Source organism: Dipodomys merriami, unplaced genomic scaffold (assembly GCF_024711535.1).
Source record: "Dipodomys merriami isolate MVZ:Mamm:240054 unplaced genomic scaffold, mDipMer1.0.p SCAF_14, whole genome shotgun sequence".
NCBI classification, from domain to species: Eukaryota; Metazoa; Chordata; class Mammalia; order Rodentia; family Heteromyidae; genus Dipodomys; species Dipodomys merriami.
The window spans coordinates 33,293,724-33,309,940 of record NW_027202715.1 but is presented as its reverse complement, the minus strand read 5'-3'; the positions used below and the strand labels follow the sequence as shown (position 1 = coordinate 33,309,940).

General features: G+C 37.0%; 1 protein-coding gene across 1 annotated transcript; it reads left to right on the top strand.

The window, feature by feature from the left end:
• The first annotated feature begins 81 nt into the window (after positions 1-81).
• On the top strand, positions 82-15,535 carry Ankrd22 (ankyrin repeat domain 22). The gene is made up of 6 exons (XM_070020446.1): positions 82-411; positions 9,367-9,558; positions 10,254-10,361; positions 11,288-11,365; positions 13,744-13,842; positions 14,056-15,535. Exons 1-6 carry the CDS (start codon positions 391-393, stop codon positions 14,131-14,133), a joined length of 576 nt encoding a protein of 191 aa, XP_069876547.1. The 5' UTR covers positions 82-390; the 3' UTR covers positions 14,134-15,535.
• Positions 15,536-16,217: the final 682 nt, after the last annotated feature.

Genomic DNA, 16,217 nt, shown 5'->3' with positions numbered 1-16,217 from the left:
CATGTCCTGAATACAGTGTTCTATCTTGATCCCTGAGTCCTTCCTGCCAACTTAAGAACATGCAACCTTCCCAATCTCAGTTTTGCGTCCTTCTTGTCTGGCAGAGCAAATATGAGTCAGAAACTGGCTCCCCCGGTTGTAACACGACTTGATACACCATCCGGGTCATTCCGTGGTAAGCCGATGCCTTTGCTTCATTAGCTGTTTCTGCCAGGTGTGCTGCTGTGTGCATAGTCGAAACAGCACTAACAGGCAGGGAAAGAAAGGGCTCGCCACTCGCTTGGATTGCTGGGGACCTTTCTCTTCGGGAAGAGTTTTGATGTTAATCAGCTATAACTCCGGAAGATTCCAGAAGCAGTATAAGTGAAGTAAACAGCGGGAAGTACCAGTATGGGAATCCTGTACTCTGAGGTATGCCCTAGATATGAAAGTAGGATTTCAAAGGTGTTAACAGGCTTTCAGATATAATTTCCTGTACCTGTTAGATGTCTCCTTTACTTCTGTTTACTTTCATGAACATTCAGACAGGAAAATAAAAGTAAAGACCTGTGTGTTTGTATGTTTGATATATACATATATATGTCATAAATGTGTGTGTTTAACACAAGTTACTTTGAAATACTAAAATGTTAGTTAAAAGCTGTGGTGTCCTCATGTTAAACATCCAAAGGGGAAATAGGTATTGTATATGATTGGAAAGATGGACTTATTCTATGGAACTGCATGACAAGACTAACCTTTCAGCTTGGTTATTTGAAAAATTGTTAACAGGAATACAAAACAGGTTGAAACACAGTATACTTTTGAGATTTTGAGCATTTTCTTGCATAACTGATAGAAATGAAAATTATTTTTTTCTTTTATTGAAAGTAACTTATTAGAATCAAATAAAGTTTTGATAATATTTCATGGACCACAGAGAGTAATGTTAAGAGTGCAAGTGGCTTAATAACATTATTTTTCATAATTTATTCCTTCTCCCTGACACAATTAACTAGTCAGTCTACATTCCATTCTCTGTGCTCAAAGGAATCTCCTGGGCCAGTTTTAATTTTCTAATATAAAAAACAATTAAATTGATCTTATTCTGAATGCTATGCCTGGTGTGTGTGTGTGTGTGTGTGTGTGTGTGTGTGTGTGTGTGTGTGTGTGTGTGTGTGTGGTTTGATCACTCTATCACTCTATCATTCTAAAATTAAGTGTATGCCTTTTTCAATGACTTTAGTCTCATAAAGAGGTTCTACCTACCCCGGTAAGCCTGTTCTATTTGTCCTGTGGTTTGGGGTCCAGCAAATGACATTTTAAAAGGAGAATGGAAGATGATTCTCATGTGGATGATCATTTTACCACCATCCCAAGAAAGAAAAATACTACTCTAGAGCAGAGCTTTTCAAATATTAATGTGTACATAGATACTTTATAGGTCTTATTCAAGTGCAAATTTTCCTTCTGGGTCTGATGAAACCTACAACCCACACATTTCTGCTTCTTAATGCTTATTCTGCTGGTCCATGGGCCACACTGGGAGGCCAAGGTCTTGCCTGGGCCCTGAGAACAGCTGCATTAAGAAAAAAAAAACTTCTGAAACCCTCTCTCATTGGCCCCAAATGAAGGGAACAAGGGGGGAAATGCAGGCAATAATTCCCTGTATATACCACAGAATTGAGAACAATTAGGGAAGGCGTGAGTCTAAAGGGTGAAGATGTTAAAGGAGTAACACAGATGAACATACATTGTACACATAAACGGCTTCGTTAAATGGCAAACAAGTTCAATATATAACCTAAAAATTAGGAAAATGAGGGAAGGGGCAAGTTGGGAAGGGTGGGTGAGAATGTGAAAAGGCTGACATTGATCAAAACTCTCTGCATTCATGAAGTGATTTGTTCAATGGCAACTCTTTTGTACAACTTCTTAAAGATAAGATACTTAGTAAAGTCTCTATAAGAGCAGAACAATTGTCAGTTGGTTGAGTGTGAGTCTGGCAATGGCTTGAGTCACAGTAAGGCAAAGCAAGACATGTTTAATTATTTCTAAATGCCAATAAGAAGATTTTATTTTTCAATCATAATGAGGACAAGCTTCCTTAGAATTTTGTTTAAAGTTATCAAAAAAGTATAACACATGCACACACACATACCACACCCTGTAAAAAGTCGGAAGTTACCTAAAATCTCATAAGTAATTTCAAAGCTCATGATTAATATTGAATCACACATAGTATAAGGTATGTTTGAAATAAATGTTGTGCAACCCAGTATCATAATTGGGCAATTACTAGGCCCTTTAGTATCATGCTGCTTGCTTGTCTATGTGCTCTAGCAGCAATAGTATGAAACATATGAGTTACCTGGGAAGTTTTAATCCTTTCAGAATTTTTTTTTCTATTTGGCAAGTAAGGTCTCAATTATTTCCCCATGACGTTATATATTTTGAGTCCTAGACTCATAGTGTGTTGTGAAATACCTAGGACTAATAATATGACTTGAGTTATGGATAAAATTACTGAAGAGAAGTGAGTCAGCTTAGGTTTTCTGAGTTCATGGAAGGAAATACTGGTTACATTTTCTGTTTGCTGGTTGGAATTCTGTATGAATTCAGGGGAAAGTGTGGTCTCATCCTTTGGAATTCTGATGCAGAAAGTCTGAAAAAAACAATGTTTCTCTACACCATGTTTAAGATCAGGTGGGAGGATTGTGGGGTGTGTGTGTGTGTGTGTGTGTGTGTGTGTGTGTGTGTGTGTGTGTGTGTGTGTGTGTGTGTGTGTGTGTGTGTGTTAGCTCTATTTGTTAATGATTTTGAAGCTTCATCAGTAATTGACCTTCAGTGGGTATCAAAATCATGTTATAAAATAGGCTTGGCTCTGTTTAGTGACCTCAAGATTTTTCATTTCTGTATAGATGAGTAAGAAATATTCAAAAAACAAGGAATTGCCAATGTGCTGATTACAGAATGAGGTTAAAGTGGCAAGAGTAGAGGGTATTACAAAGAATCTTCTATTGGAAAGGTAAATGAAGGGTGTGTGTCAGGAACAGAAGTTGCAGAGGGCCGCTCTAATGGAAACCAATTTCTTTTTTTTATTATTATTATTAATAAGTTTTTATTGTGAAAATACCATACAGAAGGGTTACAATTATATGAGCAAGGTAATGAGTACATTTCTTATCAAGCATTGTTGCCTCCTCCTTTGTTTCCCATTACCATCCCTGCTCTCCCATCCTCCCCACCTCTCCGAACTCCGCCCCCCCCCAAAAGTTGGAAAGTTCGGTTTTCAACATAACATCTTGTACATCTCATTGTTACAATGGGCCCACCTGTATCCCTATTTAAACAATTTGTTTTTTCCCTTCCCCTCCCCAAATTATAACAACATCAAATACAGTGAAAACAGGGGTTATACCATGGGGGAGGGTCATACAAAGCAACAAAGAAATCATCTTATAAATATGGTAGAAACAATAGCAAGAAAGAAAATCCATTTAAGTCCTTATCTTGGGGTTCATTTTGCCTAACATCATCTTATCTGACCATTTCTACTTGTCTCAGACATATACTAGTTATTGCAAATAAGGGAAACTATGGGACCTATGTTTCTTTGGTCCTGGCTTACTTCACTTAATATAATTTTGGAAACCAATTTCTGTTTGGCATGTAGTGACATTTTCTAGGATGCAATATTAGAAAGTGAAAGGAAAAACAAAGGAAGCAGGGAGGGAGGAGGGAAGAAGGGAAAGACGGAAGAAGGAAGAGAGGAAGAAAAGAAGGAAGGGAAAAAGGAGAAAAGGAAGGGAGAAAGGAAAGAAAGTAGGAAGGAAAAAAAAGAAAGGAAACAAAGGAGGGAAGACTGAAGGGAGGGAGGGGGGAGGATGGGAAGAAGGAAGGAATTTTCATTTTCATTTTCAAAAATCACAAATCCTCACATTTAATGGAACATTAGAATTAGTGAAATATCACTGTAGAGAGGGCTAATAAACAATGAGCCAAGTCCTCTGAGCCTCAGGCAATATTCCACATAAGCCTACCTTACATGGAGAGTTTGGGAAACTCAAATTTTGGGGACACACTACTAGAAAATGGGACTGGTTGGGGGAAAGTTTTGTTTTGGGTAGTCATAATGGTATAAGCAGTTCAGTTTGTTCTCTGTTATGAAGGTAACATCAGATGTTTTTCCAGCTCCGATATCTATCATGCTTGGAGGAAGTAAAAACATGATTGCTAAATAAATTAGGTCATGAATCACATGCTGAGTGTGTATCACACTGTCCACAAACACAAGGCCTTGAGCCCTTGTTTACATTTTTTACTCAATGTCCACACTATACCAATAAGCTACACCCCCACATTTTTTTGTTTGTTTTTGTTGGTTAGGTGGAGATAAAAACATCTAAGGTTTGTCTACCTGGGTTGGCTTGAAACCTTGATCCTTCCATTTTAACTTCTTTATTTTTCTTAATACTTTTTTATTGTAAAAGTACTGTACAGAGGGGTTACAGTTACATGAGCAAGGTAATGAGTACATTTCCTATCAAGCATTGTTACCTCCTCCTTTGTTTTCCCCTACCTTCCTTTCCCTCCCACCTCTACAACTATACTGTCCCCCCCTCCCAAATTGTGAAGTTTGTTTTTCAACATAGTGTCTTGTGCATCTCATTGTTACAATGGGTCAACCTATATCTTTATTTAAGCATTTTGTTTTTTCCCTTCCCTTCCCCAAATTAGAGAAGTATATATGCAAGATGCAGGGCACCGACATCAAATACAGTGAAAACAGGGGTTATACCATGGGGGAGAAACATACAAAGAAACATAAAATTACATGGTACATTATAAATATGTTAGAAATAATAGCAAGAAAGAAAAAACCACTTGTGTCCCTATCTTGGGGTTCATTTCGCTTAATAACATCTTTTTTTTTAGTTTTTTTTATTGTGAAAATACTGTATAGAGGGGTTACAATTACATGAGCAAGATGATGAGTACATTTCTTATCAAGCATTGTAGCCTCCTCCTTTGTTTCCCCTTCCCATCCCATCTTCTCCCGTCCCCCCACCCAATCCTCCTCCCCCCCCACCAAAGTTGTAAAGTTCGTTTTCGACATAACGACTTGTACGTCTCATTGTTGCAATGGGTCCACCTGTATCTCTATTTAAATGGTTTGTTTTTTAACATCATCTTATCTGGTCATATTCACATAGCTTTTGACCTTTTCTGCTTGTCCCAGCAATCCCACTTTTGGGCATTTACCCAAATGATCACAAAACAGACCATACTAAAGCTACCAGCACAGCTATGTTTATTACAGCATTATTTACCATAGCTAAGATATGGAACCAACCCAGATGCCCCTCAGTAGATGAAGGGATCAAGAAATGTGATATATAATTCTATGACTCTATCAGAAAGAATGACATCGCCCCATTTGTTAGGAAATGGAAAAACTTGGAAAAAATTATATTAAGTGACATAAACCAGACCCAAAGAAACATAGATCCCATGGTTTTCCTTATTTGCAATAACTAGTATGTCTGGGACAAGCAGAAAAGGTCAAAAGCTATGTACATATTAACCTCTTTATTTTATGTATTTAACCAATTAATTTAGTTTCTAATTATTATCTTTACATAGCTGTCCAAAGGGATTTCAATTCAACCTATGGGTTTATGAATACAACACATCTTGATCAATATCAGCTTCTTGACTAGGACTACAGGTCTGAGCCATTGGCTCCAAACTAAACACTTCTTATATTTTAATTATGGGAAAATCGATATAGGATGTGGACAGAGTGAGATTTCAGCCGCATGCAATTTTTGCTCTTGAAGAAGTATCTTGAAGAGTGCATTTAATCCTCATTGTTTCCACACAAATGGTCAGATTGAGCAAGTCCGAAGCATTATTTAGAGCATTTATTCTAGCAAGAATTGTCCCATTTGATGCAAGAAAAACAAAGTATGGTACCTATGGACAAATTTTATTTATTTTTCAGTCATGGGGCCTGGGCGCTGAACTCAGGGCCTGGGCACTGTCCAGGAGATTTTTTTCACTCAAGGCTAGTGCTCCACCCCTTTGAGCCACAGATCTACTTCTGGTTTTCTGGTGGCTAATTGAATATAAGAGTATGATGGACTTTTTACACAGATGGGCTTTAAACTTTAATCCTTATATTTCAGCCTCCTGAGTAGCTAGGCATGAACTACCAGGGCCTGGCATATGGACAATTTTAATATTAGTCTATCTCAATAGAGTTACAGGAAGCAGAGATTTTTTTTAGCTGATATTCTACTAAAGGGTTTCCCCATATCTGGGTCTTACACTAGCCCTAGTGCACATTACGGCACATAATGTACATAGTAGTATATATACCGTAATTCTTCCCTTTGTATTTATTTGTCTCTTATTTCAAGTCCATTCATCTCCATCCATCTGGCTACTTAAGGTGCTCACTTATTCTGAATTTTGTGATAAATCACTCTCCTCTCATTTTCCTGGAGAATGGGACAGACTCTATAAACTCTTTATGCTCTTCACTTTATTTTTCCCTGACAATATCACAAACAATGTCACAAACTAGCATTCTTGGCTTCAGCTTACTGGTTTAGGTCTGCAAATGGATGCTTAAATCCATTGCACACTTTTGTTTTGCTCATGCAGACATTTCTCATTATGATTTCCCCAAATCTTCTCTACCTCATGGAAGAGCCTCTTCTCTTGTGTATTCCCATCTCCTGTGTCACTAACTCATTTATCTATCTTAACATCAAAGGCATGTTAATCTAGTTATCTACCAACCAATCTATATACTCATGGTAATTCCACATTAACATCAACTCTGAGGATCAGATCTCAGACTGTGGCCAAGTATTTTAGCCAGTCTCAAGTTCTATCTGTTCTTTTCTCCTGCTTTGGCCATGGAACCACAATCTTCCTTCAGAATAATAAGGCTAGGTTCATTCTTTGCTCTCTACCCTATTTTTTTTTCCTTTACTCTGTTTGAACAATGATCTGCTCTTTTTAATCATCTCTGTCCATTTTCACCAGCTCCTTATACTGTAATAATTATGAGTAGCTAGCGATCACTAATTGAAGGTTTTGTATGAGTCAGATCTGAGCTAAGTGCTTAGTCTATGCACTCACATTTAATTGTTTCTGTAACATAACAAGGAAAGAATGGTTATTAAATGGAGAAGGAAGCTCAGCAAAATGTGTTGAGGTAAACTGTTGAAGTAACACAGATGTTACTTGGTGGAGCTGTCTGGAACCCAAATATTTACTTTCACAATAAACACTGTATTCTGTCTTTTGCTCTGTCAATTTATGAAACCTCTGGATGGACCTTTTCTGGAAATCTTCCTCCTCCCCTTCCTTCCCCTCTCTTCCTCCATCCTCCTTTTAATTTTTAAATTCATTTTTATTCTTTTAAAGTAAGGTCTCACTATGTAGCTCAGGTTGGCCTGAAAATTACCATCCTCTTGCCTTTACTTTCTGAAGTAGTGAGATTATAGGTACCCAGCTATTTTGTAATTTTGTTGTTGTTGTTGTTTGTATGAGTATTAGAGATTTGTGCTTCTTACTTAGCTTTTTTTTTTTTTTGGTTGTTCAAGGCTGATACTGTACTACTTAAGCCGTATCTCCTTCACTTCTGGAATTTTTGCTGGTTAATTAGAGAGAGGAGGCTTTTGGATCTGTTGGCCTTGGTTGGGAGCAAACTTTGATCCTCAGATCTCATTCACCTGAGTAGCTAGGATTACAGGAGGGAGCCACTAGCTGTTGCATACTTTTTAATGATCATAATAACGTGGTACAGTGTGAAAATTTGATACATGTGTAATAATAACCAAATCAATAGAATTAGCATTTTCAAAACTCCTTCATGATCTATCATTTCTTTGTGTTGGAAGCTTAGAGTGCCTCTCTTCTAGTTGTGAACCGTTGTCACCTTTCTCTCTTGTAGAACATTAGTATTCCATCTTAACCCCTAGGAATGCTCACATTTGAGATTTGTCTCAGTCATTGAGACAAAAAGGACTTTTAAACAATAATAACATCAATAAATTGAGCATGCTCATAGGCCAGATATACCATCTTAAATGCTATTAAATATTGTTCATAAAAAGCAACTTACTTTGTTGTTCTTTAAGAAATGTCCCCATATAGTCAGTGTAAAAATATTCATGTTGGCCTGCTACATGCCCTGCGCTGTGTCGAATGTGGGGGATGTAGTGGGGAGGGGAGTGGATGTAGCCTCTGTCAGTGCAAGGTTTGTAGCCTGGACTCAAGTGCCTGCCTTGTCTCAGTGCAGCCTCAACCTGCTTCTGACTTATGTCAGCTCAGAACACATGGTTGTACGTAATTAGGAGAAGCGATTGAGATAGAAGTAATCTGGGGCTGGGAAGGTGGCTCAGTGGTAGAGCGCTTGCCTTGCATGCATGAGGCCCTGGGTTCGATTCCTCAGCACCACATAAGCAAAAAGAAAAAAGTCGGAAGTGGCGCTATGGCTCAACGGTTGAGTGCTAGCCTTGAGCTGAAGAGCTGAGGGACAGCGCCCAGGCCCAGAGTCCAGGCCCCATGACCAGCAAAAAAAAAAAAAAAAAAAAAGAAGAAGAAGAAAAGAAAAGAAAAGAAAAGAAGTAATACAAAATCTGGGAGACAGGGAAGACTTTTTGAATAAAGTGGAAATGAAGGCAGATTGAGGGATTTGTTTAGTCAGAGGGAGTAGACAGGAGAGTAGTCTGGATGGTGGGTATGGAATATGGTTTAATTATTTGTAGAATAAAAGTTTCCAACAGGGGAAGTTGGCAGGATGAGGGTAGCGTTGCCACTAAACTGAAACTGTACTTTCAGAAAAGTCTTTGTAGTATTTTTTTGTACACAGAATCTGCGCTGTCTATTACCATTGTTTTTCAACTATGGTAAGTGCCTGGAGTACAGAGCCACCTACAGAACTTGCAGTTCTTGTTTTGTCATCAATTCATTCCTGAACTCCTCCCTCCCCGCTCACACATTTTAGCTTTAGACAAATCATGCTTTTCTGACAGTCCTATTTATTTGAAACCATAACATATAATATCCTAAATAAGTCAAATATATAGCCTTTCACCCATTCATCCCAACATTCTTTCTACTCAGTGCTTGTCTAGTTACATTTCCTCAGCAACTTAGGAAAATGTAAGAGTTTCCTCATGGGCTAATGTTTATTCCAGGCTTATAGCAAGGTATAGCTGAGAGGATTTTTTTTAAGTTTAGCATACATAGCAATATGTTACAATTTGGAAATATATTTCAAGTGATTAGAAAATGGTGGCTTTTCCTTTTTGTGGATTTACGATACCTGTATTTCAAGAACTGTTTCTGTTTCTCTCTATTCAGCCTATCTGCCAGGCAGCCTACCAGAATGACTTGGGACAAGTGTGGCAATGGGTAAAAACAGACAACAACTACATCAACATTCAAGATGGCTTCAATGGAGATACTCCTCTCATCTGTGCCTGCAGGAGAGGACATGTCAGAATCATTTCCTTCCTTTTAAAAAGAAACGCTAATGTCAACCTTAAAAACCAGGTGAGCTGTGACACATTAGTGGGAAGTGTAATTGTGCATAATAATTAATAATTAGGAATTCCTAAGATTTCTTGTCAACTGGAATTGTTTTACATTCCTTTTCCTCAATTTTATTTGATCATTGCTTGTAGCCTCTAATATCCATGATTCTATTTTTTCCCAATTTTTGGAATACAGTAAGGACATTTTATTGAACAAAAAATGCAATGGAGTAAAATCAGCAAGCATGTTTTGTGATTTATTATGTATTGCTGAGGTAGAAAAGAATAATTTATTCATTTGGCTGGGTAGAATGTATTTTGATCAGTGTCACCCCTCTGTCCCTCTCCTCTCCACCCCTTCCTTCAGTCTTCTTAATTTTGTAGGATATACACTGGTTTCTTGATTGCATTCTTCTTCTCTTCTCCTCTTCATACATCTTATTTATTTTCTTTAAAAACTACAGTGAGCGTGAGAATCTGCCCTCTGATAACTTCTTAAATGTACATTCACCTCTATTATTTGCTACTGCAGATTTCCTTTACACTGGATTAATTAACAGTCCTATTCATGGAAACCTGAGCTTACTGATCAGAAAAGAAGCAAAAAGGTGTTTTTGGTGCATTAAAACTTTTTTAAAGCATAAACTAAATTTTTTGATATGATCATCTGAAATGTAAAATTTTGAAACATAGAGTTCTTTGCTTAATTTGTAGAAAGAGAGAACCTGCTTGCATTATGCTGTGAAGAAAAGATTTACTTTCTTTGATTATCTACTCATTGTCCTTTTGATGCCTGTCCTGCTGATTGGTTATTTCCTCATGGTGAGTTCAATGTTGGGACAAAGAGGGAAGAGTCATCCATGATTTATCATGTGTTGCTAGACAGTGAGATATTGTCAAGAAATAGTAAGAAACTAAGTCCTTGGCTTGTTCAGGTGCGCCTTGACTATTGATGGCATCACAACCCAATGCAACTCTCATAGGATGGAAATGTCAAACAGAGCATTCACTTAATAGGCCTAGCCTACCAAACATTACAATTGAGCTACATGATAGAATAAAAGCTGTTTCCCTGGTGATCACATGACTGACCGGGAGCTGCAGCTCTCTGCCACTGCCCAGCCTCAGGAGAGAGTCTCATGCTGCCTAGTACTAGCTCAGGAAAAGACTGAAATTAAAAAATTCAAAAGCTTGATTTATTCTGAATGTCTTCCACTTTCCATCCAACACAAAGTTGAAAAATCATAAATGGAACCATTATTCATTGGGACCATCGTTAAACATGTTTCTAATCTGCAAGTGATGCTATTATACAAGTGAGAAGAAAAGTAACAGAGGAAGATAAAGCAATGATACAATACTCTGTGTGAGATGCACTTAAAAAATCATGTAATCTCAACTAAGAAACATCTGAAGTAAGCTGAAACCCTGACTACTGGAAATATAATTTTCTTCATACATTTTTTCCCTTTATTCTGTCTGAAAAGTACTGGGTCTGTATGTTTTTCTCTGATGTTCAAGAGTCACATGAGTTAGAAGACAAATCTGAAAGGTTTTGAGTTAGAAGTCAGTGAACCCTGAGATGAACTGAATTGCATGGATCTTTGGCAGAATAATACCTTGAGTATTATTCTGTGGGGATCTAGTCGTATTGCAAGTAGAAGACAAAATTTGAATAAATTAAAGTGGTCTGAGACACAAGATGGAATAAATGTTTGTAATACAACTCTTCTGCTTGTTTTTAATAGGTATCAAAGACAAAGCAGAATGAGTATCTCGTACGAATGCTCCTCGATGCTGGTGTGGAAGTGAATGCTACAGACTGTGTAAGTGTATTTTTATCCATCAGAAAAAAGAATTCTGAAGTGCTTTTTACAACTCATGTGATTATCACTTATCGAAGTGCTTGCTCCATCTTACATTTAGTTTCTTTTATTTTTCTCACTGCTAGCTAGGCAGCTTAAGGGTTATTCATGTTCTTATAATAAAATCATGAGAATAAAATCTTTATTGATTATAGGACATTTTGAAAAGAACGGACTTTGATATTGGTAAGAAGTTAAGGAAATTGGAGGCTCTAATAACCAAATACAGTCCCCAGTATCAAGAAGCTGGAGTTATAATGCCAGTGTGCAAATCGAAGTTTGGCACTTTTTACTTATGAGGGATTCAGGAAGTTACAAATTTATTTGACTTTCTGTTTCCTCATTTGTAAAGTTATGGGGGGCAACTGTCTTATAGAATGGATTCCTGTAAAGCATGTAGCAAAGAGCTTGGCGCATAGTAAATGCTCCATGGATATTAACAGCCTTTCTGTAGCCCAGATCCCAACCACTAGCAGAGAGAATTTATCAATCTATCTGTCTCTATTTAATTTAAATTATACATGATCCTGAAGTTTGAACTCAGGGCCTGTGCTTGCTAGACAGGTGCTCTGATCACTTGAGCTACATATTCCTCGTCCTTTTTTCCTTATTTTTCAGATATGGTCATGTTTTTTTTGCCAAGGCTGGCCTTAAATGGTTATCCTTCTTTCTCCACCTTGCCAAACATAGTTGGGATTGCAGGTATACACGCACCATCAAGTTCAGCTCAAGAGACCCCTTTCACAAATGAAAGTCTGATTAGAACAAAGGTTAGAGAAAGATCCCAGGATTTCTAAGGGTAGTGGTCACAGGTGTTACACCACCTAACCTTTCCTGTAACAAAATTCTGTTTATACATTTACTTCTGCACCATGGCACTCATCTTTTCCTTTAATGGCTCAGAATAGGTCAAAAGTGTATTTTTATGGCATTCAATTTCTTATAGTAATACAGTAAAACTTTAGGTTCCCAGTGTTTAATTGAGAAAGGAGGCTGAAATTTGATTCTAAAAACTATCATTGTATTTGTGACACTGTGTGTATTAGCATTGTGTAGTGGTAGAGATTATGTTCTCATCCCTGCTTCCACTTCTTATTTTACCTTTGTTTATATTCCAATTGTGTTTGAATTGATGCAGTTGTGTGTGAGTATGTGCATGAGGGAGAGAAAGAGAGAGAAAGAAAGGGAGAGGAGATGGAGAAGGAAAGAGAGAGGGAGAGCACAAGATAATATGCCTATGAAATATGTTTTCCTTTATGTGAAAAAGAATTTTGGTGTAATTTATTTTCTTAAACATCTTTGAAATTCATTAAATAAGATTATTATAGGTTCAGTAAAGGACTCTTGAAGGTTTTGCTTGGTCTTGTCATTTAACTAAAAGAATTAAAAATTGTGCAGGTGACACAAATTTCTCTTGAGTATTTTCCTACCTAATTATATGTGCATCTATATCAAGATAGAGATATTATTATCTGCCTAGCACACAAGTATGCCTACGCACATACATATCATGCTTCAAAAACGATGTGAACATTGTGACCCATGTCCTAACTGCACATAATGCAATGTTTCATATTTTCAATTAGCTAGATACTATTTTATGTGGAAAGAGTCACAGCTAGACATTTCACTAATAATACCACCACCTAATAAAAAGTGCATTATATCATATAATTTTGGGAGAAATTCCAGTGGAAAAGGTTCTGTTTGTCTTGATAGTTTGAATGTTATTTCTTTACTTACCCAAAGCATACGGTTTTTTTATGTTTGAAAGGCAAAACTTGAAACACCAATTATTAACTATAGTTAATAATTGAAATTGGTAGTATCAGAGTATAACCACCACTTTAAAGTATATAATGTGAAGTATAACAAACTGAGTATGGATTTCAATGTCAAACTGCTATGATCATACAGATGCTCTGTAGTGATGTGATTATGTACCTTGTTCAGACTGAGGATATGATCAGGAACCAAAGGATGTATTTGTAGAAAGGTCTGTGTGGAAATTCTTAAGGAAAAAGATGATAGAATGATGAACCAGGCATATAGAATTATGAAGGGACAACAGCCTAGTCTCACATCAGACTTGTATACATTACATCCTTTAGTTTGGAACAGAAAATAAAAAGGAGGAATAGATAAATGGCTTCTAGAGTCTTAACATGCATAGTGAAACAGCAGAGTTAAGGTATTTCAGTATGAGAAATACAGGTGCCCACAGATCTGGCTTTTGCTTATCTGCACACTGCACACTGAATAGTTGCTAAGGAAACGACTTGCTGAAGTTTGTGGAGAGCCTGATGGATGAGCTCAGATGTTGGCCCTTTGTGTTTCAGTATGGCTGCACTGCTCTACATTATGCCTGCAAAATGAAAAACCAGACTCTCATCCCTCTGCTTCTGCAAGCCCATGCGGACCCCATGATAAAAAATAAGGTAAGGATCTGAGAACCATGGTCGGAAGTCATCCTAGATGCCTCGTCTCATGTAAGCCTTATGTTAAAACACGTTCATTGCCTTCGTTGTCTCCAATGAGAATAACAGGAAAGCTTTAACTATGTCTATGAGTCAATTACTATTTAGTAAACTTTTTCCATTGGCATTTGACTGTATTAAAAGTAAATAACTGTGATTAATTTTTTTCCCCAGGAGGGTGAGAGCTCACTGGATATTGTGAAGAAACTAAAATTTTCCCAGATTGAATTAATGCTAAGAAAAGCATCATAATCCTGTGACCTCACAGATGGAGACAGAGACTCAGCTAAAAGACTGGATTTTATCTGTGTTATGGATTGCTGGTCTATGGATCTCACTTTTTAGGGAGAATGATGGCTACATGGTTAATGGTTAATGAAGAGCTGGATGTTTACACTTTTATTCAGTGGAGTTCACCATGATCATAATCCTTCTAGAGGAAACATGAAGCTGTTGAAGTATCCACTTCTGTCAAAATCTGTTTCCAACTCAATCTCCCCAAGAAAAGAAAGTCGAAGTTACCAGATAGTGTTCTCTTACCCCTCATCATAAGGACATTGTTCATGTCCTAAGAGCGACTGCTCCTCCCAGATGCCGTAAGTACTAAGGAACAATCAAAATATGTACGGTTGTATTGAGTGGTGCGTGCACATGCAAGGATTTAGAGATTCCAATGTAAATATTTCTTTGATGAAACAATGTAATAAAAGCATGCATCAGTTGTCAGGGATGAACCTGTCTACACCTGAGAACTTGGCAAACACTACAAAGCAGAGTATTTTCTTCTGTGTGCTTATTTTCTGTGAGTGGGTTTATCTGCAGTCTACAAATTATTCTGGTACCAGTTAACACGTATAAGCCGCCTTGGTTTGAACAAATGTAACTATCAAACCGTCTGTTCAAAAACATCCTTCTGGGTTGGAGGTGTAGCTCAATAGAGTGTGGGTGTGGCATTTGACCTCTAGTACAGAAAATAAATAATAAAAATGAATAAATTTATGATCTTGCAATTATAAAGCAAATACTAGCTTTACTTACTTATGTCATATTTTTGTAGGTATTGAAGATTGAACCTAAGGCTTCACACATGCTAAGCATTTTCCCTACCACTGTGGTGCACCTCCAAACTCAATTGTTTATCTTTGCAATCGTAAAATTTAAAACTGTGATTGTAACTTATTTGGATAAAGGAATTGTTCACAAAATTGAAGAAATATAATGAGAAGGTATCTGGATTATATTTTAAGTGAGAGATTACAAGTGCTAAAATACGTTTGTTACGTCCTTTGTGAAATGAGACAGTAGAAATAAACATACCTTATGTATCTGATTGCATTTTGAAAATCAAGACTGTGTCAGGCAGAGCTGTAGATCTAGACTAAGTAGATGTATAAAACAGATGTAGTCTAAGAATGAATGTTTTATTCTTACATGGGACAAGAACTAATAAAATACAAATACAAATATTTATGGGCCTATATGCAAAGACCCTATGGCAAGCCGTAGTGTGTATATATTCTGTAGGTTTTAAATGTCTCTAAAGAAATAATTTAAGGTACTTTAGCATTGGACTGAGATACATGGTGCCTCCAGGAGACAAAAATAAATAACTTTGTACACTAGTATATCTTCAACAATGCCTTCAACATGCAGAGCCTATTTTTGATTTGTTTTCAGAATTGATGTTGCAAAAAACTATTTATATAATTTACAGTCATCATCTTTAACAACATTTTAAGAAATAAATCTAGAGTTGTGAATGTTGAATAATTATCTAACAATAACTTTCTTGAGATCGAAGAACAAAATACATGATAATATGATGCTCATGACATCATAATATTTCCTTTGTAGTTTTTAATTTTCAGAGGTAGAAAACTGGGCCAATGGGTCTCTAAGCAATAGGCTGTAAACTCTCCAACAAGGTTATCCTAGGATCTCGGCCCTGACATGCACATGCAATGCTATCTGCAATACACAATGTGCTTACTGCAAAGGTAACAAATGTCCCACAAATTACTTTTCTTGGGATCTAAATATGATATGTGACCACAATCTGAGGATGTTTAACACATATTTCATTCCTACCATACATTGATTTCTTTGCCTTGTCCTTAAATATTCTTAGGATGTTTAACACATATTTCACACATGTTGTATACTGATTTCTTTGGTTTGCCCTAAAAACCCCTTGGCTTCCTGAGGTAGGATCCTGTCTCTGTGGAAACAAAGTTATTACTGATCGCATTTTGCCCAAGACTACCCAGAGATTTATGAACTAAGTATCTGTCATAATTTTCATCTTCCTTTACTACTCCAAAATATGACTTACAGAA

Coding starts and splice junctions, on each gene's coding strand:
- Ankrd22 (XM_070020446.1), top strand. CDS start 391: ATGGGAATCCTGTACTCTGAG. Junction 9,559..10,253: donor ATGTCAACCTTAAAAACCAG/GTGAGCTGTGAC, acceptor CTTAATTTGTAG/AAAGAGAGAACCTGCTTGCA. Junction 13,843..14,055: donor ACCCCATGATAAAAAATAAG/GTAAGGATCTGA, acceptor TTTTTTCCCCAG/GAGGGTGAGAGCTCACTGGA.